Source organism: Mastigoproctus giganteus, chromosome 7, assembly GCF_048544385.1.
Source record: "Mastigoproctus giganteus isolate SK-2022 chromosome 7, ASM4854438v1, whole genome shotgun sequence".
In the NCBI taxonomy this organism is placed as follows: domain Eukaryota; kingdom Metazoa; phylum Arthropoda; class Arachnida; order Uropygi; family Thelyphonidae; genus Mastigoproctus; species Mastigoproctus giganteus.
In genome coordinates this window covers 42,372,587-42,390,242 of record NC_143581.1, presented here as the reverse complement: position 1 = coordinate 42,390,242, position 17,656 = coordinate 42,372,587, and the positions used below count along the sequence as shown (strand labels likewise).

Below are 17,656 nucleotides of genomic sequence, written 5' to 3'. Positions count from 1 at the left end.
AGAGAGGTAGCAGTAGTAAAAGGCAAAGGAACGGGTTATAATTTCAGAAAAGGAAATTACGATGACTTAAGGCGCTACTATTAACTGGCTTCTATTAACTGGGTAGATATCGGACAGAGAATGAATACAACTGAACTGTGGTATGCTTTTAAAACATTAATCACAGACGCCTTGAATGCGTATTTACCAATGAGGAGGTATTTACCAATGCGTATTTACCAATTAAAATACTCCATGAGGAGGGTTCCAAGTTGGATGAATAGTAAAGTTGCCACATTATTGAGCAGAAAAAGGTGGCATGGAAAAGTTACAGAGCAATAAAAAGTACTGAAGCCTATAACAGCTACAAGATAATCTGTAATAGAGTCACAGAACAGGTTCGACAGGCAAAGGCAGTTTATGAGAAATCGCTAGCAAACAAAGCAAAGAGGGGAGATAAGGAATTTTTCACATATATAAATGCTAAGAAGAGCAGGACAAACCAGACCAGACCTTTACATAAGGGAAAGGGGATAGTATTAAATACACCAGCTGCCATTGCAGATGAACTCATCAGTTATTTTGCATCGATATTTACAGAATAAAAACCTTTTGTGGCAATGGGAAATTGTGGGAGCGAAGTTGAAAAATATGTAATTAATGATATTGAAATTTCGCAAGATTATTTAATGAAAAAACTTTCGAGACTACAGGCCAGTAAGACTCCTGGAGTTGATGGATTATACCCTATAATCTTAAGGGAGGCGGCAAGTGAGTGCATTGAACCATTGAGGCTAATTATGTGAGCATCACTAGACTCTGGGGAAATTTCGTTGGATTGGAAAAGTGCCAATGTGTCTCCCATACATAAGGGTGGTTCTAAGAGTGAAGTGGGAAATTATCGACCTGTCAGTCTGACTTCAGTGGTAGGAAAAATCATGGAGGCAATGAACAAGAGTGGAATTCAAGATCATTTGGATAGAACTGAAATTCTCAAGGATACTCAGCATGGTTTTGTAAAGGGAAAATCATGTTTAACAAATCTGGTTTGCTATTTTAAAAGGGTCACTCATGAGCTGGATTTAGACAATAATTTCAACACTGTTTATTTAGATTTCAGCAAAGCTTTTGACTCAGTCCCACATGAGCAGTTGCTTTATAAGCTGGAACAGGTTGGAATCACTGGGAAAATCCTTAAATGGATAGCAGGACGGCTTCAGGGCAGGAGGCAGAGGGTTGTGATAAATGGCTATTCTTCAGATTGGGTTGATGTAAGAAGTGGGGTTCCCCAAGGATCAGTATCAGGACCACTGTTGTTTTTAATTTTCATATATGACATTCATGAAGGGATAGAGGGCGTGATGTCTAAATTTACAGATGATGTGAAATTGGTAGAGTAGTTAATGATCACTGTCAAGCTGAGCTTCTTCAGAGAGACCTAGATAGACTTCAGGAATGGTCAGAAAATGGCAGCTATGCTTTAACCAAACAAAGTGTAAGGTATTACACCTGGGAAACAGTAATCCCAAAATAATTTATTCACTTGGTGGAGTTCAACTAACCCAGTACTGGAGGAAAGGAACTTGGGTGTTATGATACAGTCAGACATGAAATTCTCTGAGCATTGTAAACAGGTTGCAAGGAAGGCCCACAGTGTCCTATCGATGATCTATCAAACTTTTGCAAGCAGGGATAGGGACGTGATAATCCCATTATATAAGGCTTTTGTTAGACCATGCTTGGAATACTGTGTTCAAGTATGAAGACCGCATCTAAAGAAAGACATCGAGCTTCTTGAAAGGGTGCAAAGACACGAAACTCGCCTGGTGAGATCGGCAAAAGGGCGTCTTTATGAAGAAAGACTTTGAATATGTGGGTTGTAGAGTATGGAAATTAGACATCTTAGAGGAGATTTGATTGAGATGTTTAAGGCTCTGAGAGGCATCAGTAAAATGAATGAGGACGAAATTTTCAAGATTATAAACGATACTAGAACTAGGGGACATAAATTCAAGTTATGGGGGGAGATGTTTAAATTGGACTGCAGGAAGTTTTATTTTAGCCAGCGAGTTATAAATTACTGGAATAAGTTGCCTACATGAGTGGTAGAGGCTGACAGTTTGGGGAAATTCAAAGGTCATCTGGATAGTACCTTCAGGTGAGGAAAATACATAGGATGATAGATTTAATTTCCTTTTCTATTATTAATTATTAGTTTTTTTTTTGTTTTTTTTTGGCTGGTGCAGCATAAGCCATAGGCTTTCTTGCACCATGCGGCCATTACTACTACTAATACTAACAAAGACACTAGAAAATTTAAAATTGAGAAAGGAGTTCGAAAAGGAGACCCAATATCTCCGAAGTGTTTACTGCTGCCCTTGAGGAAGCTTTCAGAAGATTAGACTGGTCGCAGAAAGGAGTCAATGGGAATGGAGAGTACCTAAACCATTTACGATTTGCAGATGACATTGTGGTCATAAGCCACAATCCAAAAGAATTAGAGGAAAATCTTAATCTGTTATGCAGAGTTAGTAAAGATTTTGGACTAAAGATGAATATGGCTAAAACAAAAGTAATGATGAACAAGAATGCCATAGAAAAGGATATAATGATTGAAGGAGCAGTAATTGAAAAGGTGGAGTCATATACTTATCTGGGACAAGTCATCAGCTGTAATAATGATAAATGGCTGGAAGTCAAGAGAAGAATAAATTTTGGATGGATAGCATTCAGGAAATATAGTCACATACTGAGGAGCAATATATCAATTTGTCTGAAACATAAAATAATGAACCAATGTATACTACCCATCATAACTTACGGAAGTGAAACTTGGGCACTCACTAGAAGAATGGAAGAGAAGCTGAGAACGACACAGCTAAGAATAGAATGAATTATATTGGGAATCAGACTGTTAGATAAGAAGAAAAACACATGGATTAGGCAGCAAACTCAAGGACATTCTTATCAAAACTAAAGAACTAAAATGGTCTTGGGCAGGACACATAGCTCAAAGACATGATGACAGATGGACTAAGAGAATAACAGAATGGTACCTAAGAGGAGCTAAAAGAAAACCTGGAAGACAACAATGGAGATGGACAGATGAAATTCATGAGTTTGTGGGTAGTAGATGGATGTTAATTGTCCAAAACAGAAGGAACTGGAAAGTTGCTGGAGAGGCCTTCATCCTGCAGTAGATTGAAAATGGCTGATGATGATGAAGTGATTCAAAGATGGAAGATTTTTTGTTGTTGTTATTTGGTTTTTAGGAGCATTAGCAACTAAGGCCATATTGCTCCGGGATATGCGGTGGTCATTCCCTGACCTTTCCGCATCCTCCATATTTGGTGGTGACGGGCTCGAACCCCGGTCTAATCAAGAAGCGTGTGCTACGCGCTGCTGCTCCTTCCCACCTGGCTACGGAGGCGCCCAAAGATGAAAGAACCAGCACAGAATGTGACCAATCTCAAGGCATTTCTCGTAATCAGTAACTGAAGTGAATATTGGCATAGTATCTGCTATCATCCTTGAGAATAGATGAATTACAGTTAGAAAAATTGCAAAGGCCTTAGTATTAGTTATGGTAGTGCACCAAACAATTTGAAAGAGCATTTAGTATTGACAAGGTTTGTTTGAACAAAACTTGTCAGCACTAAATGTTATTTCTCCCCCCAACTCCTTATTTTTGAACAAAGGCAGATTAAAAGTGACATTTGTGTTTGTTTCAAAAACATCTGTTAAAATCTGAAAAAAACTTTTTAAGCAGAATAATCAATGGAGGTGAGTCCTCATTCACCACTGTGACTGAAAATCAAACATCAAAACAACGAAGTCTGCAGGCAAGTGTATGAACATCATATTTTTTTATAAGAAACATATTCACACAAATTGTGGAAAACTGTTGTACTATGTCTGGACAATATTACACTGAATTTTTGAAAGAGAGAAAAAAAGATTCAGAAAGTGCACCATAAAAGAGCCAATCTGAAAATGTCCAGACAACTAAAAAAACACAACATAATTTAAGCATCACAACAGTTCAACCCTCCACATAGCCATTGTGTTTTTTCCCCCTTTTTTTCCTACTTCCTAAGCTCTTAGCGGTATATACCAGTAAGATCACAATGACTCCTTAGAAATCTTCAAATGTGAAGCAGCAAATTTATTGATCACATGACTAAGATATTTTATATGAAAACATTTTTGTAATAACCATATAAACTAAATTTATAATAACAAACTGAATTACAATTGTTATAAATTGTGCTTTGTAATCTATTTTATTGTAATCTCTCTCTCTTGGCCACGTCCAATCCTGATTCTCATGCCATAATAACAAGTTGATTATATTTATGCAACAGAAGAGAACTTATATACATACTTGTCCAAATTTTGACATGCACTTCACAGCCATGAATTTCTTTTCTGAACTAAATGGAAATTCTTGTATTCTATCGTATCTATCTCTAATTCCATACATATCCATCTGAAAAAGAAATATGACTAAATTATTTATAAAAACAAAAAATCAATAAAATGCATTTTCAGTTTAATACTCTTCTTGGTTTGAAATTTATAAATAATACATTTTATCTAAAGGAAAGAAATTAAGCATTAACACGTTTGCTGCTGGAACAGCAACTTATGTCAAAACAAACTGCAAGTGGTGTACCTTGATGCAACTATACATCTATTCATTTAAAGTCAATAAATGAGTGCTGTAAAAGGAAAGGCGTATGAAAGGAACAACTGATCAATATCAGCACACTGAATGAACTATGGGCTATTTGCATTATGGCTGAGATTTTGTTAAGCATTAATCACATTGTCTAGAGAGCACTATAAAAGCTGTATACTTGATTCATAGTTTCATATGTTCTTTTCTAATTGAAGATTTGCTTCCTAAATTTTAATTCTTTAGTTTGTGAAAAACAAAACGACATCTTTAATTCATGCCTACTGATAAAATTTTGAGTAAAAAGTGTTTTCCTATAAAATTTTGCTCGTATGGGTTGTAATAAGGATCCATAGCCTGGGACTACAGAAATGAAAAGGAACAGGGATGGACAATATGTTAAAGCTGATGAAATTAAATCAGCTCTTTATAATATATCATCTAATACTGAAATAGAATTCTTTTAAGTGATGTGAATTCTGAATCGTGTTAATATGCAAGGCACATAGAAAGGACCCTAACAAATAAAAGTGGCAGCAAACTTGTTAACATTCCATGAACTAATAAATTAGTGAATAGGAGAGTGTGGGAGTTGGAGGAAGTGGCTGTGCATGCACATGTGTGTTCTTGATACCTATCATCTTTTTTTTTGCCCCTAAGAGCAGCAAGAGAACAATTATCAGTGGTTGTTGTTATTTGGTTTTTTAGGAGCATTAGCCTTAGCAACTAAGGCCATATTGCTCCAGGGATATGCAGTGGTCATTCCCTGACCTTTCCGCATCCTCGTATTTGGTGGTCACGGGCTCGAACCCCGGTCCAATCAAGAAGCGTGTGCTACGCACTTCCGCTCCTGCCCACCTGGCTACGGAGGCGCCATTATCAGTGGTAGAAAACAGTTCTGTTACTCCTCTTCTATTAGGTGAATGTGCTACTCCAGCTTATAGTCATATACCAATGATTTTATCTATTATTAATTTAATACAGTTATCTAATTACTTTGGAATGTTTTACTACATACATAGCACCTTACATTACATTATACACATAATGTGCTTGATTGATTGATTAAAAACAAGTAAATCACAGTAAAAACATTTAAAGAAACAAAATGTATAGGATAATTATTAAAAATACAGTTAAACATAGATAAATATTTATATTGGCACATTTTTATATATTTGAAAAATATCACTTTTTTTTTTTTTTTTGTTAGTTGTTGGCGCATCAGCTTCTATGGCCATATTGCACCTCCCAAAGTTTTTGCATTTTACTGTGATCCAAGCCCGAGGCGGGAATCGAACCTGCGACCTTTGGGTTGCCAGGCAGGCACTTTACCTACCTGGCTAGCCCGGTCGGCCGAAAAATATCGCATTGTCAATTAAAATTTGAGTATATAAGGCTCAGTCAGATAGGTAAAAGCACCAAAACATAAATAGCATTCATAGATTAAATTTCTACATTCAGTAAACATGTGTTTTATGTTTAAAATGGTGTCACAGTCCCACTACATTGGAGGGTCATCAAAGCCCAACTAGAACAACAACTCTCAGATTCCTGTGCAGACCAGAATGCTAGACTTAATCTAGTATAATCTGTTTGAAGCCTACCCATGCCATGAATGTTGCCATTGGGTGACCAGTTCTTTTCATATTACTCACAAGTAATGTATAGGGGACTAACAAGCAATGGTTAATCAGGGTGATTGCTGATTTGGCTGCAATATCAGCCAACTTATTTCCTCTGATCTCAACATGGCTGGGGATCCAGCAGAATTGAATATCAAATTCAGATTCCAAAAGCTAATACAGCTTCTGCTGAACCCAGGAGAGGACTGGGTGAGGATTATACTTCATCAAAGCCTACAATGAACTTAGACAATCTGCATATATAATATATTTTTGGTGGATGTAGGTTTGTATGAAATCACTAGCCAGCCCTATAGCATGCAATTCTGCTGTAAATATGCTGCATTCAGAGGGGGAACTGCTCAGAAATCATAGTGAAGATGGCAGCAGATTCCACCGACAATTCTGACTTCAAACCATCTGTGTAAATTGGCAAGAAGACAGACTATTCAGTATGCAGAGAACAGTTGCAGGTAGACAGAAGATGGATTGTCATGTCAGCCCTCCAGTTTCAGTGGAATCTTACTTGAAGTCTTACAGTGAACGTGGACAAATTTTTGTTGACGTTCTGTGCAAAGCCGCAATTTTATCCAAAATTTCAGTACCATAATCTTTAAATATTATCCTGAAATTGGAGCTAATCTACAATATGCATGAGCTCAAATTTCAGGATAATGTAAAAAGATTATGGTATTGCAATTTTGGATAAAATTTATTTCACTGATGAAGCACGATTTCACTTTAGTGGCTATGTTATATTAAAAATCAAAATTAGAGAATACTCAGTACTGAAAACCTGTGGTTTTTATCTCTGATGTTTACCAAGGCATCATAATGCAGTTTATTGCTTTGCTACAAGAATATGAAAGAGAAGTCTGGTGCTAACCTAGTAGTAGTAGTAGTAGTAGTGGTGGTGGTGGCATGTGATGCAAGAAAGCAAATGTATGAGCTTATGCAGCATCAGCCAAAAAAAAAAAAAATAATAAAATAATCACACCATTCCCTCCAAATGCCTGTCCAGTTCCTCCTTAAATTTATTCAACCTATCAACTTCCACAACGACAGATGGAAGTTTGTTCCAGCAATTAGCCACCTGCTGGCTAAAGGAAAATTTCCGCACATCTATTCTACATCTGTCCTTTCTTAATTTGAATTTATGCCCCCTTAGGTTCGTAATCTGAACAAGTGGAAGGATCCCATCAGAATTCAGCGTGCTGAACCCATTCAAGGCCTTATACACCTCGATCAGATCACCGCACAGGTGCCTAGTCTCCAGCCACTGCAATTTGCAGAACTTAAGCCTCTCTTGATAAGAGGATCCCTTCATTCCCCTCACCAATCTTGTTGCCCTTCTCTGTACACGCTCAAGCAAATCTACATCTTTCCTAAAATGAGGCCTCCAGACCTGTACGCAGTACTCAAGGCGCGGCCTGACCATTGCCTTATACAGAGGGATAATCACCTCCTTTTCCCTGCTAGCAAAATTCCTATATATCATTGACAAAACCCCATGACCTGCCCTGGCAGCCTGTCTGCATTGCTCAGAAAACTTCATATCTGACCGCACAATTACTCCCAGGTCTTTTTCATTTTCTACCACCTTAAGGGTAGTACCACACAGTTGGTACGTTTCTCTGGGGTTACTTCTACCCATATGCAGTACTTTGCATTTGTCAAGGTTAAACTTCAGTTGCCACTTCTTAGCCCATCTGCCCAAATTATCTAGATCCTGTTCCAGTAGCACACTGCCATTACTGTCATTAACAACCCTGCCAACCTTTGTATCATCTGCAAACTTCGACATTAAGCCTGATATACCTTCATCAATATCATTGATAAATATACAAAACAACAGTGGGTCCAACACCAAACCCTGTGGGACTCCACTAATAACATTAGTCCAAGAAGAGCAGCACCCATTGATTACCACCCTCTGTCTTCTCCCACTTAACCATCCTTTTATCCATTGTAGCAACTTACCCTTAATACCATTCTGCTCCAATTTGTACAATAGTCTTCCGTGCCCAACAGTGTCAAAAGCTTCCCTGAAATCCAAATATATGATATCAAAATTATTTTTTGCATCCAGTTCCTTTGTAACCACATCATAATATCCTATCAAATTTGTCAGACAAGACTTTCCCTTAACAAACCCATGCTGTGTCTGAATTATTGCTGCAGTCTTGTCTAGATGATCCTGCAATGCATCTTTAACCAGCGACTCCATTATTTTACCCGGAACAGAAGTTAAACTAACTCGTCTGTAATTACTCGTGTCACCCTTCGATCCTCCTTTGTGAATTGGGGATACATTTGCACATCTCCAGTCCGTGGGAACCTCCCCTGAGTCCAAGGATGCTCTCATAATTATGGCTAAGAGTTTGCTTAGTTGCTTTGCCGCCTCCTTTAATATAACTGGATAGATCCCATCCACCCTAGGTGCTTTTCTTACGTTTAACTTCAACAGTTTCTCTTCCACTTTGCTCTCAGTTATTATAAAATCATTAAGTACCTTGCTACAATTTGATAACCTTCTGCCATTTTCAAACCTTAATAATTCCTCATGTGTGATGTTTGTTTGTTTGTTTTGTTATTTGGTTTTTAGGAGCATTAGCAACTAAGGCCATATTGCTCCGGGATATGCGGTGGTCATTCCCTGACCTTTCCGCATCCTCCGTATTTGGTGGTGACGGGCTCGAACCCCGGTCTAATCAAGAAGCGTGTGCTACGCACTGCTGCTCCTGCCCACCTGGCTACGGAGGTGCCCCTCATGTGTGAATGTAGATGCAAAATACTCATTCAGTTTGTTTGCTATCTGAGCAGGATCATCAACAGTCGAACCATCGATGTCAAGTGGACCAATCAGATTCATCCCCTTCCTTTTAGAGTTTATATAAGTAAAGAAATCCTTGCTGTTTTTCTTAGCATCTTTTGCCAAGTATTTCTCGTAATCTGCCTTCGTCTGCCGAACCTCCTTTGTGACCTGATTACAGATTAACTTATACCTGCCATAGGCTTCTGAGTCGCTTGATAATTTATATGCATCCCATGCATTTTTCTTCTCTGTTACGAGTCTCATTAGTTCATTTGACAACCATTTAGGCCTAAACCTTGAACAATATTTCTTAATAGGTATGAAACTTTTATTAGCATCCACGATTAATTCCTTGAATGCTTCCCACTTAGAATTTGCTGTTGGTAACATCTTCAGTTGATCCCACTGTACAGAATTTAAAAACTGTCGGAAACCACTGTACTTCCTTTATGGAAGCAAAAACCCTTTCCTTTATCCCTGATGGTAATTAAATCTTTAAGTAAATCCCACGTCAGTACACTGTGATCACTGCCACCTAGTGGTTCTTTTATCTGCAAATTGAACCTGCCATACTGTTCGCTCAATCAACAAAACGTAAGAATGTTTTGGGGAACAAATCATATCACAAGAACTCTGGCCACCTAGATCTCCTGATTTAACATCCCCAGACTTCTTTTCATGGAGGTTATTAAAACAGAAAGCTTACAAGAGCAATCCACAAAGCAGGAACTGAAAATAGTCAGGAGTGTATTGACACAAACGTTTTGTTGTGTCACTTGCAGCATAACGAAAAGAGCGTATCTATGTATTGCTAACAATGGATGACATTTCCAGCATTGTTTATAAACTATTATTTCATAATTATACAATAATATGTATTTTCCTATACTGCACAAAGTAAAACCTGCTTTAAAATTTTCTACTCTAATTGCATATGTAGAACAATCTATGTATATTTAGATATATCATACAATTTAAAATAATTAAATAAAATTTCCAATAACTTGGAATATTTGTGAAACTACTAATAAAGAAATAGTCCCAATTGTAAAAATTTTTCAGAAAACTGGAGAAGACATGAGCAACTACAATTCCTTACATTTTTCTTCTTCTCATACATTTGCTTCAATATTCACAATATAATTTATTGAAATGGGAATCATTTGTTATAGTTAATATTAAATATTATTAGTTATTTGTTTTGTTTTTTTTTAGGAGCATTAGCAAATAAGGCCATATTGCTCTGGGAATATGCGGTGGTCATTCCCTTTCCTTTCCCTGACCTTTCCGCATCCTCCATATTTAGTGGTGACGGGTTCGAACCCCGGTCTAATCAAGAAGCGTGTGCTATGCACTGCTGCTTCTTCCCACCTGGCTACGGAGGTGCCAAACATTATAAGGGAATCATTTGTTATAGTTATTATTAAATATTATAAGGGAATCATTTGTTATAGTTATTATTAAATATTATAAGGGAATCATTTGTTATAGTTATTATTAAATATTATATGGGAATCATTTGTTACAGTTATTTTGATTTTATATATCTAAAATCAGTAACTAAAAAAAAGATTGGAAAGAGAGTTTTGCATTAGATGAATATATCAAAAAAATATATGAAATATGACAAAATGAGTAGATAAGAACAAAAGTTAAAATATATTTTTCTGATATATAAATAATCTTAATGCTAGTTAACTTTAATATAAACAAAAACACTAACCTTTTGGGCAGCAGCAATAAGAGCAGCTTCTGTAGGCTGACCATGAAGCTGTCCTCCAACTATATCAGCATTATTACATATGCATCCAACCTGCAAAAATACACACAATATACACATATATACAAGATATGTACATGTATGTGTGTCTGCAAGTGGATAAGTGTGCATTTGTACGTTACAGCTAAAGATCAAATATGGATAATTTAAATATTATCTAGATAACCTAGATATTAGACAGAATCAGTAGATAAGAACAAAAGTTAAAATATATTTTTCTGAAATATAATCTTAATGCTAGTTACATGCATGTTTAACATTAAAATACAGTAGACACTCAATTTTCCGGGATAGATGATAAAAAACAAATTTCCCGGTTAATCCAAAAATACAAAAGTCCCCGACATACGTAAGAGATGCGTTCCAGAACTTCTTATTTCGTCGAGTTTTACATAACTCAGGAATGACTAATAACATATTGCAACTATATTATTATTGATAAATCTGAATTCCGCATGATACTTGTAAATGTTTGGTCATTTTCATACATCTTTATTAGTTTAATTTTCTGATTCAAATCGATGGCTTTCCTTTTTGTTGGTAGATTTACTAGTAGTGCTGTCACTTATTCTCTTAGTCAGCACCATAATAACGGTCAAAACAAAATTTTCTGAAAAGAACTTCACAGGGTTAAGGGGGTAAACACACTATTATCACCTCACGCGAACTCACATTTTACTAAAACACATTTCTGGAGGTCACTGCATTTAAACTATATGCACCTTCCGGGTTACTGGGCTTTTCTGTTCTTGCATCTAATTATAAATGGGTAGTAAACTTGATCTTATTGCATATGCAATAATACCAATAGCTGGAATTGTGTGGCTTTTTACATTATTTTGGTGAAATCTTCAGTCATATAAAAAAAAAAAAAGAAACATAAATAAATTGTAAGAACCTTCTCTTCTTTCCTATTTTTTTTGCTTGTTACTCCGTATCTCACTTTTGCAATTTCTGCATGCCGTGATCATCGTTATTGATTGCTTATTTTATTTATTTATTATTTTTGTTTTAAATTTTACAATCCTAAAAAAAAAAAAAAACTGAGTGAAAAAAAAATTTACGTAAATCCGTAGTTGAGTAAGTCGGGGACTTACTGTATTGAAAAATGTTCAGTAAGCTACGTAAAAAAATATGGTGATAGATAAAAAAATGAAAAAAACTTACCACATCCCTTTATTTTTTGTGATGTCCATTTTAAGTCTAATAGCTTTCCTATATTTTTTTTTACGATGTCGATTTTATATCTAATAGCTTCCCTTTATTTTTTACGATGTTGCGTATGGTTTGGTCACCAACATTATAATGGTTCTTTAGAGATTTAACAGATGCACAGTTTTCAAACTTTTGAATAATTTCAAGTTTTTGTCTGAAAACACAACTCTTTTGCGTTTAGCCATCATTTTCGCAATTTCTAAACAAAAAAATAAAAATTTACTATAAAAAAAATTGACATCCCTGACAAAAATAATGAAACAAAATTTGTCCTTTTGTGCTGCAATGGAACATAACAATCAACACAATGCACTAAAACAAACTAAACATTTGATCTCTTTTTTTTTTTTTGAACGGTGGGCGTGAAGACAGCGAGGATTGCAAGATAATAGGTACACTGATCTCCCAATGACAACTTATAATGCTACTTGTCGCTTATTTACTAGTAAAAATTGAAAGTAATAATATTCTAGTTATTACTTTAATTTTTTTTTTTTTTTAATTTGGAGCCTTGAAGTGTCCCAGTTAATTGAGAGTCTGCTGTATGTTGATTTAAAAAAAAAAAAAAAAAAATTAGCTATATAAGAAATTTTGAGAACTATCCTATCCTTTCATGTGTTTTTGCTGCCAGAATTTATGTATTCAATTTTATTTGATATCAACTGCTGCATTGAAATATCCTCCTCCAATGCTATAGTAATACATTTATATTTTTGTACATTCCTAAAGAAAATTATTAAAACAAATTCAAATTACTATCTACAGAAGTGTTTAATCCATTGTTACATTGCGATAATTACCTTTATAAAAATCTCACCAAGTTCTGGAACCTATACCAATCCCTTAATGTGATCAAGGGATTGGTATAAGTTCTGGAATGTGATGCTTTTTATAAAGGTAATAATCACAGAGTAACAGTAGTTTAAACTGTAGTTATCTCTCTTAATGGAAATAACTCAGGGGATATTGATTCATTTGAAGTCACAATTAGAGAAACGTATAGAAGTTTATTTCAAACAAGTCAGAAAGTCGCTTCGCTCCCTTCTGCCTTGTGTCACACAAACCTGAATTATGTTTTTATATTTTAATTTTTTAGTGGGGGGGTTCCCCCAACACCCCATTCTTCAGCATTTTTGATTTGTTTTCTGTTAATACAAAGGTTTTTAGCTGCCTTCAATTGCCCATCTGAAAAACATGATGATGTTAAGTCAACATAAACCTTAGATGATGTTTGACCTTGTTGATATTTGGCTTAACAACACAAGGGCCACTGAGGCCAAATTGTGTCTGCTCATAGTTTATTCAGTCAAAATATACTGGTGTAGATGTTAAATTAAATACTCCTGTATAGGCCAATACATTTAAAAAAGATTATAAGTTCATCTACGTTTGCATAATTTCCAAGGATATGAGTTAAATCATCACTTTCAGCCTAGAGAGCGACTGAAAAGTATTTGAATGTACGGTTGAATAAATGGGGGTTTGAAGTTGACTTTTGTTTATTGCCATACTAAAAGCCAATTTCACAGGAAACTGTCTTCACTGAAAATTGAAGTTATATTCCCCTTTGTTTGAATACATATGAATCCATGGAATATATTCTTTCGATCCAGCCCTCTCACCTGTGATGTGTTCACAAACCAAACATTTCTTCCTTATTTCCACTACACGTACTCTTGTGATATAAAAGTAGTCTTTCATTTTTTGTATCTTTCCTTTCTTCAATGTGAAGCCTTTAACTTATTATTATTTTTATATTTTTCAAGGATTGCTTTGTTTTCTTCAATATCAGGATTTTTAAGTGCTGCTTCATATTCAAGATCTTTTCTATTTCTTCTCAGCCTTTCTGAATCTTTCTCTTTTCTATTACAGCTATTATTAACAAAATTGCTAACAGCTGAAGAAACTTTTGAAAAAATTGAATCGTTGCCTTGAGACATGTAGAATTCTAAAAATTAAAAGTACTATAAATATTCTTTTATATATAGAAAAATTTAAAGACTAAAAAGTTAAGAGTTCATAAATGCCTCTTTGAGACAGACCTGTCAATCACTTTGTTGTAGTATGATGCAATAGCAGTTAGCTTCGCCTTGCGGAAAGCAAAGAGTGTGCACGTGAAAAGCAAAATTTTCTTTTATATATATAAATAAAAGATAGAGAACTTCATTTTTTTCCCTTCTCCACCTTCCAAAAGCACATTTCTTTAGATCCTTCATTAAGATACAATTTCATCATACTCCTCATGACTGGCCCAATCAATCAAAATTGTCCAATGGACTACTTTAGATAACTAATGTCATTGAAGGCTGCATAAGAAATGTAAAAATTTTGATTTCTGCCATAACCAAAATGGTTACATAACAAGAAATTTAATGTGTTTCTGTTGACTTATTTTGTTAATGTCTCTACTTTTTCTTGGCAAATTTTATCACCTCTCTCCACAAAACTTATTTTGACATCAGGAAATGTTATATTTAGTTCTTTTAGAAAGATCTGTTGAGACACCAAATTTCCTTAAAATTGGACAAATAGAAATCCAACAATTTTCATTTCTTTTTTTCCATACAGCATGTATGGGGGGGGGGGGTAATTCACAGATTAAAGGTGGTTTTTAATGCAGTATTATTAATTTAAATGGCTTGTGCATGCTTATGCATGACTCATGAATGTGGTGTCACTTGTGAAGGGATACATATACATATATTATATAATTAATAAAAATAAGTAGTACTTATATAAGGAAAGTCTAAAAAAAGAACAAAAAAATAATAACAATCTTAGAATGGAATATAGTTGTTGTTGTTGTTCTTGTTGTGTTTAACAACACATAGGCTGCTAGGGCCATATTGTGTCTTTATAATAGTGAATATAACTATATTTTGTGATATATATATTCCTATACGTTTTAGGAAAATAAATAGTTCTTTTTCATTAGAATCATCACCCAGAATCTGTAATAAATTTATTGATGACTGTGTATTAGCTATTGATTTAAAGGTGTTTAAGCAGATATTTTGAAAGTAGGGACACTCCACTAACAAATGGCAAATGGTCAGTTGTACTTGACAGAATGTACATTGTGGAGCGCTGTAATTAGTTAATAGATATAGGTGAGTGAGGTGAGTATGCCCAATCCTTAGTCTTCCTAAAATTATTTCATCTTGCCTGTTTTTTCTGAAGCTGGATTGCCATAGCTTTGGTTCCGGTTTTATTTGGTAGAGTTTATTTCCTGGATAACCTTTCCAGATTAATGACCAACTGTTATAACATGCTTTACGGATAATGTGTTTGTAATCTGTATATGGAACTTGAAAATTCTGCGAAATGGTGGTTTCTGGTTGTTTGGCTGCATGATCCGCTCTTTCATTGCCAGCTATTCCAGAATGTCCTGGGATCCAGCAGAATGTCACAGTTTGGTTTAATTCCTTACAGGCAAGTAGCTTAGAACGAATCTGTTTTATTACAGGGTGAGAAGAGTTGTTACCACTTATTATAGCAGTGACAGCACTGAGTGACTCGGTGTATATTAAAGTGGTCGTAATTAAAAATTCAGTTATCCGATCAAGAGCTAAATTAATAGCATAGAGCTCAGCAGTAAAGATACTGCATTCTGTTGGTAATGAAACAGAAATGGTGAATGAAGGGAAGATTGCTGCAGCACCTACTTGGGTCTCAGTTTTTGATCCATCTGTATAGATTTTACAGGCCTCTGAGTTAGAAGAATGAGTTTCATGTAACTGTGCGATATTGGATGGGGACAAGGCATTCTTACCCCACTGTTGAAAATAGTTGTCGTAATTAACAGAAATATTTTTCCAAGGCGGATCAGGAGGTGTCATGTCCTGAAATATATTGCTGATGTCTATATTCCATGTTTGAGTGAGTTCTTTAAGTCTAAGTGCAGCAGGTCGGTTTTCATTTGGCTTACTGTTGTAAAATGACTCCCATTCGGTATTATACAGATAGTTCCAACTAGGGTGGGAGGGAAGACTGCGAATTTTTGCGGCAAACATCAAAAGTAATGTTTTCCTCCGAAGATGTAAAGTGGCTCATGATCAAAAGTAATGTTTTCCTCCGAAGATGTAAAGGTGGCTCATGATCAAAAGTAATGTTTTCCTCCGAAGATGTAAAGGTGGCTCATGAGCTTCGATATAAAGGCTCTGAACAGGGGAGGTTCTGAAAGCCCCTAGAGAAACTCTCAGCGCACTGTGCTGGATCGTGTTTAATCGCTCTAAAGTAGTTCTTTTCGCAGAGTCATACACTGGAGAGCCATAGTCTAACCGGGATCTGATGAGGGCTCGATAAAGATGGATCAGGGTATGTCGATCAGCACCCCATGACATAGATGACGCACACCGGAGAATATTCAACTTTTTCAAGCAGATAGTTCTAAGATAAGCTACATGTGCTTGAAAGTTCAGTTTCTTATCAAGTACGAGGCCAAGAACACGGACAGTGTGAACAAGAGGAATTGAAATGTTATTAATCTTTAGCTCAGGATCGGGATGCAGTGACCGCAATTTGCAAAAATGAGTAGTGGTGGATTTCTGCTCAGCTAGGCGGTATCCATTACGTAAGGTCCACGATTCTATTCTGGAAAGAGCAATTTGTAATTGTCTTTCAAGAGTATTCATACTTTGTGACTGGCAGGATATGGTGAGGTCATCTGCATACATGTATATTTGTATGGATTTTGGAAGTTCTTCCAATATGTGGTTGACCCGAATAGCAAATAGGGTAGCACTGAGTATGGAACCCTGAGGAACACCCTCTTCTTGAATCTGAGTTGCTGATAGCATGTTTTGGTATCGGACTTGAAAGGTGCGTAACCTTAAAAAGTTCTGGATGAATTGTGGAAGGTAGCCTCTCAGCCCCAACTGATGTATATCTTTAATAATACCATGACGCCAAGTGGTATCAAATGCTTTCTAAATATCTAGGTTCACCATCACCAGATGTTGTCTCATGACAAAAGCATTACGTATGTTAGATTCAATTTTGAGTAGTAAATCTAGGGTAGGTCTGTTTTTACAGAAGCCATATTGGTGATTGGAAAGAATTTTTTGGGAGTCTAGAACCCAGATGAGCCTTTTATGCACCATCCTTTCAAATATTTTGCCCAAACAGCTTGTCAAGGATATTGGTCTGTAATTTTCAATTATGGAAGGATCTTTACTTGGTTTTAGAATAGCACAAATGTAGGAATGACGCCATGAGAGAGGATATGTATTTTCTGAGAAGATCCGATTATAAAAGAGTAATAGTATGTAGAGATCGGCTTCGCATAGATTCTTCAGCATACTGTAGTGAATGCCGTCTGGTCCTGCTGCACTATTTGGAGATTTGCTCAAGGATTCTTTGAGTTCAGCTATAGAAAAGGGTTGATTATACGGAAGTGAGAGTTTAGTTGAAAAATTAAATTTATGACGTTCCTCAACAGATTTAATGCGTTGAAAGGAGGTGACATAAGAAGAGGAGGCGGAAATGTTATAGAAAGATTCTGCTAAAGCATTTGCAATGTCAGTAGAAGAGGATAGGTCCTGCCTATTCCATTGTATTATCGG

General features: G+C 35.8%; 1 protein-coding gene across 4 annotated transcripts in view; it reads right to left on the bottom strand.

Annotated features, from left to right (window-relative positions):
• SPoCk (secretory pathway calcium atpase) overlaps positions 1–17,656 on the bottom strand; it is a 461,326-nt gene that overhangs the window by 105,076 nt on the left and 338,594 nt on the right. For all 4 annotated transcript variants that reach the window (XM_090376865.1, XM_090376868.1, XM_090376866.1 and 1 more), the window contains exons 13-14: positions 10,821–10,910; positions 4,364–4,468 (exon numbers count right to left, since the gene is read on the bottom strand). In XM_090376865.1, coding sequence (XP_090232991.1) covers positions 4,364–4,468; positions 10,821–10,910 — 195 coding nt within the window. The remainder of the gene's footprint in view (positions 1–4,363; positions 4,469–10,820; positions 10,911–17,656) is intronic.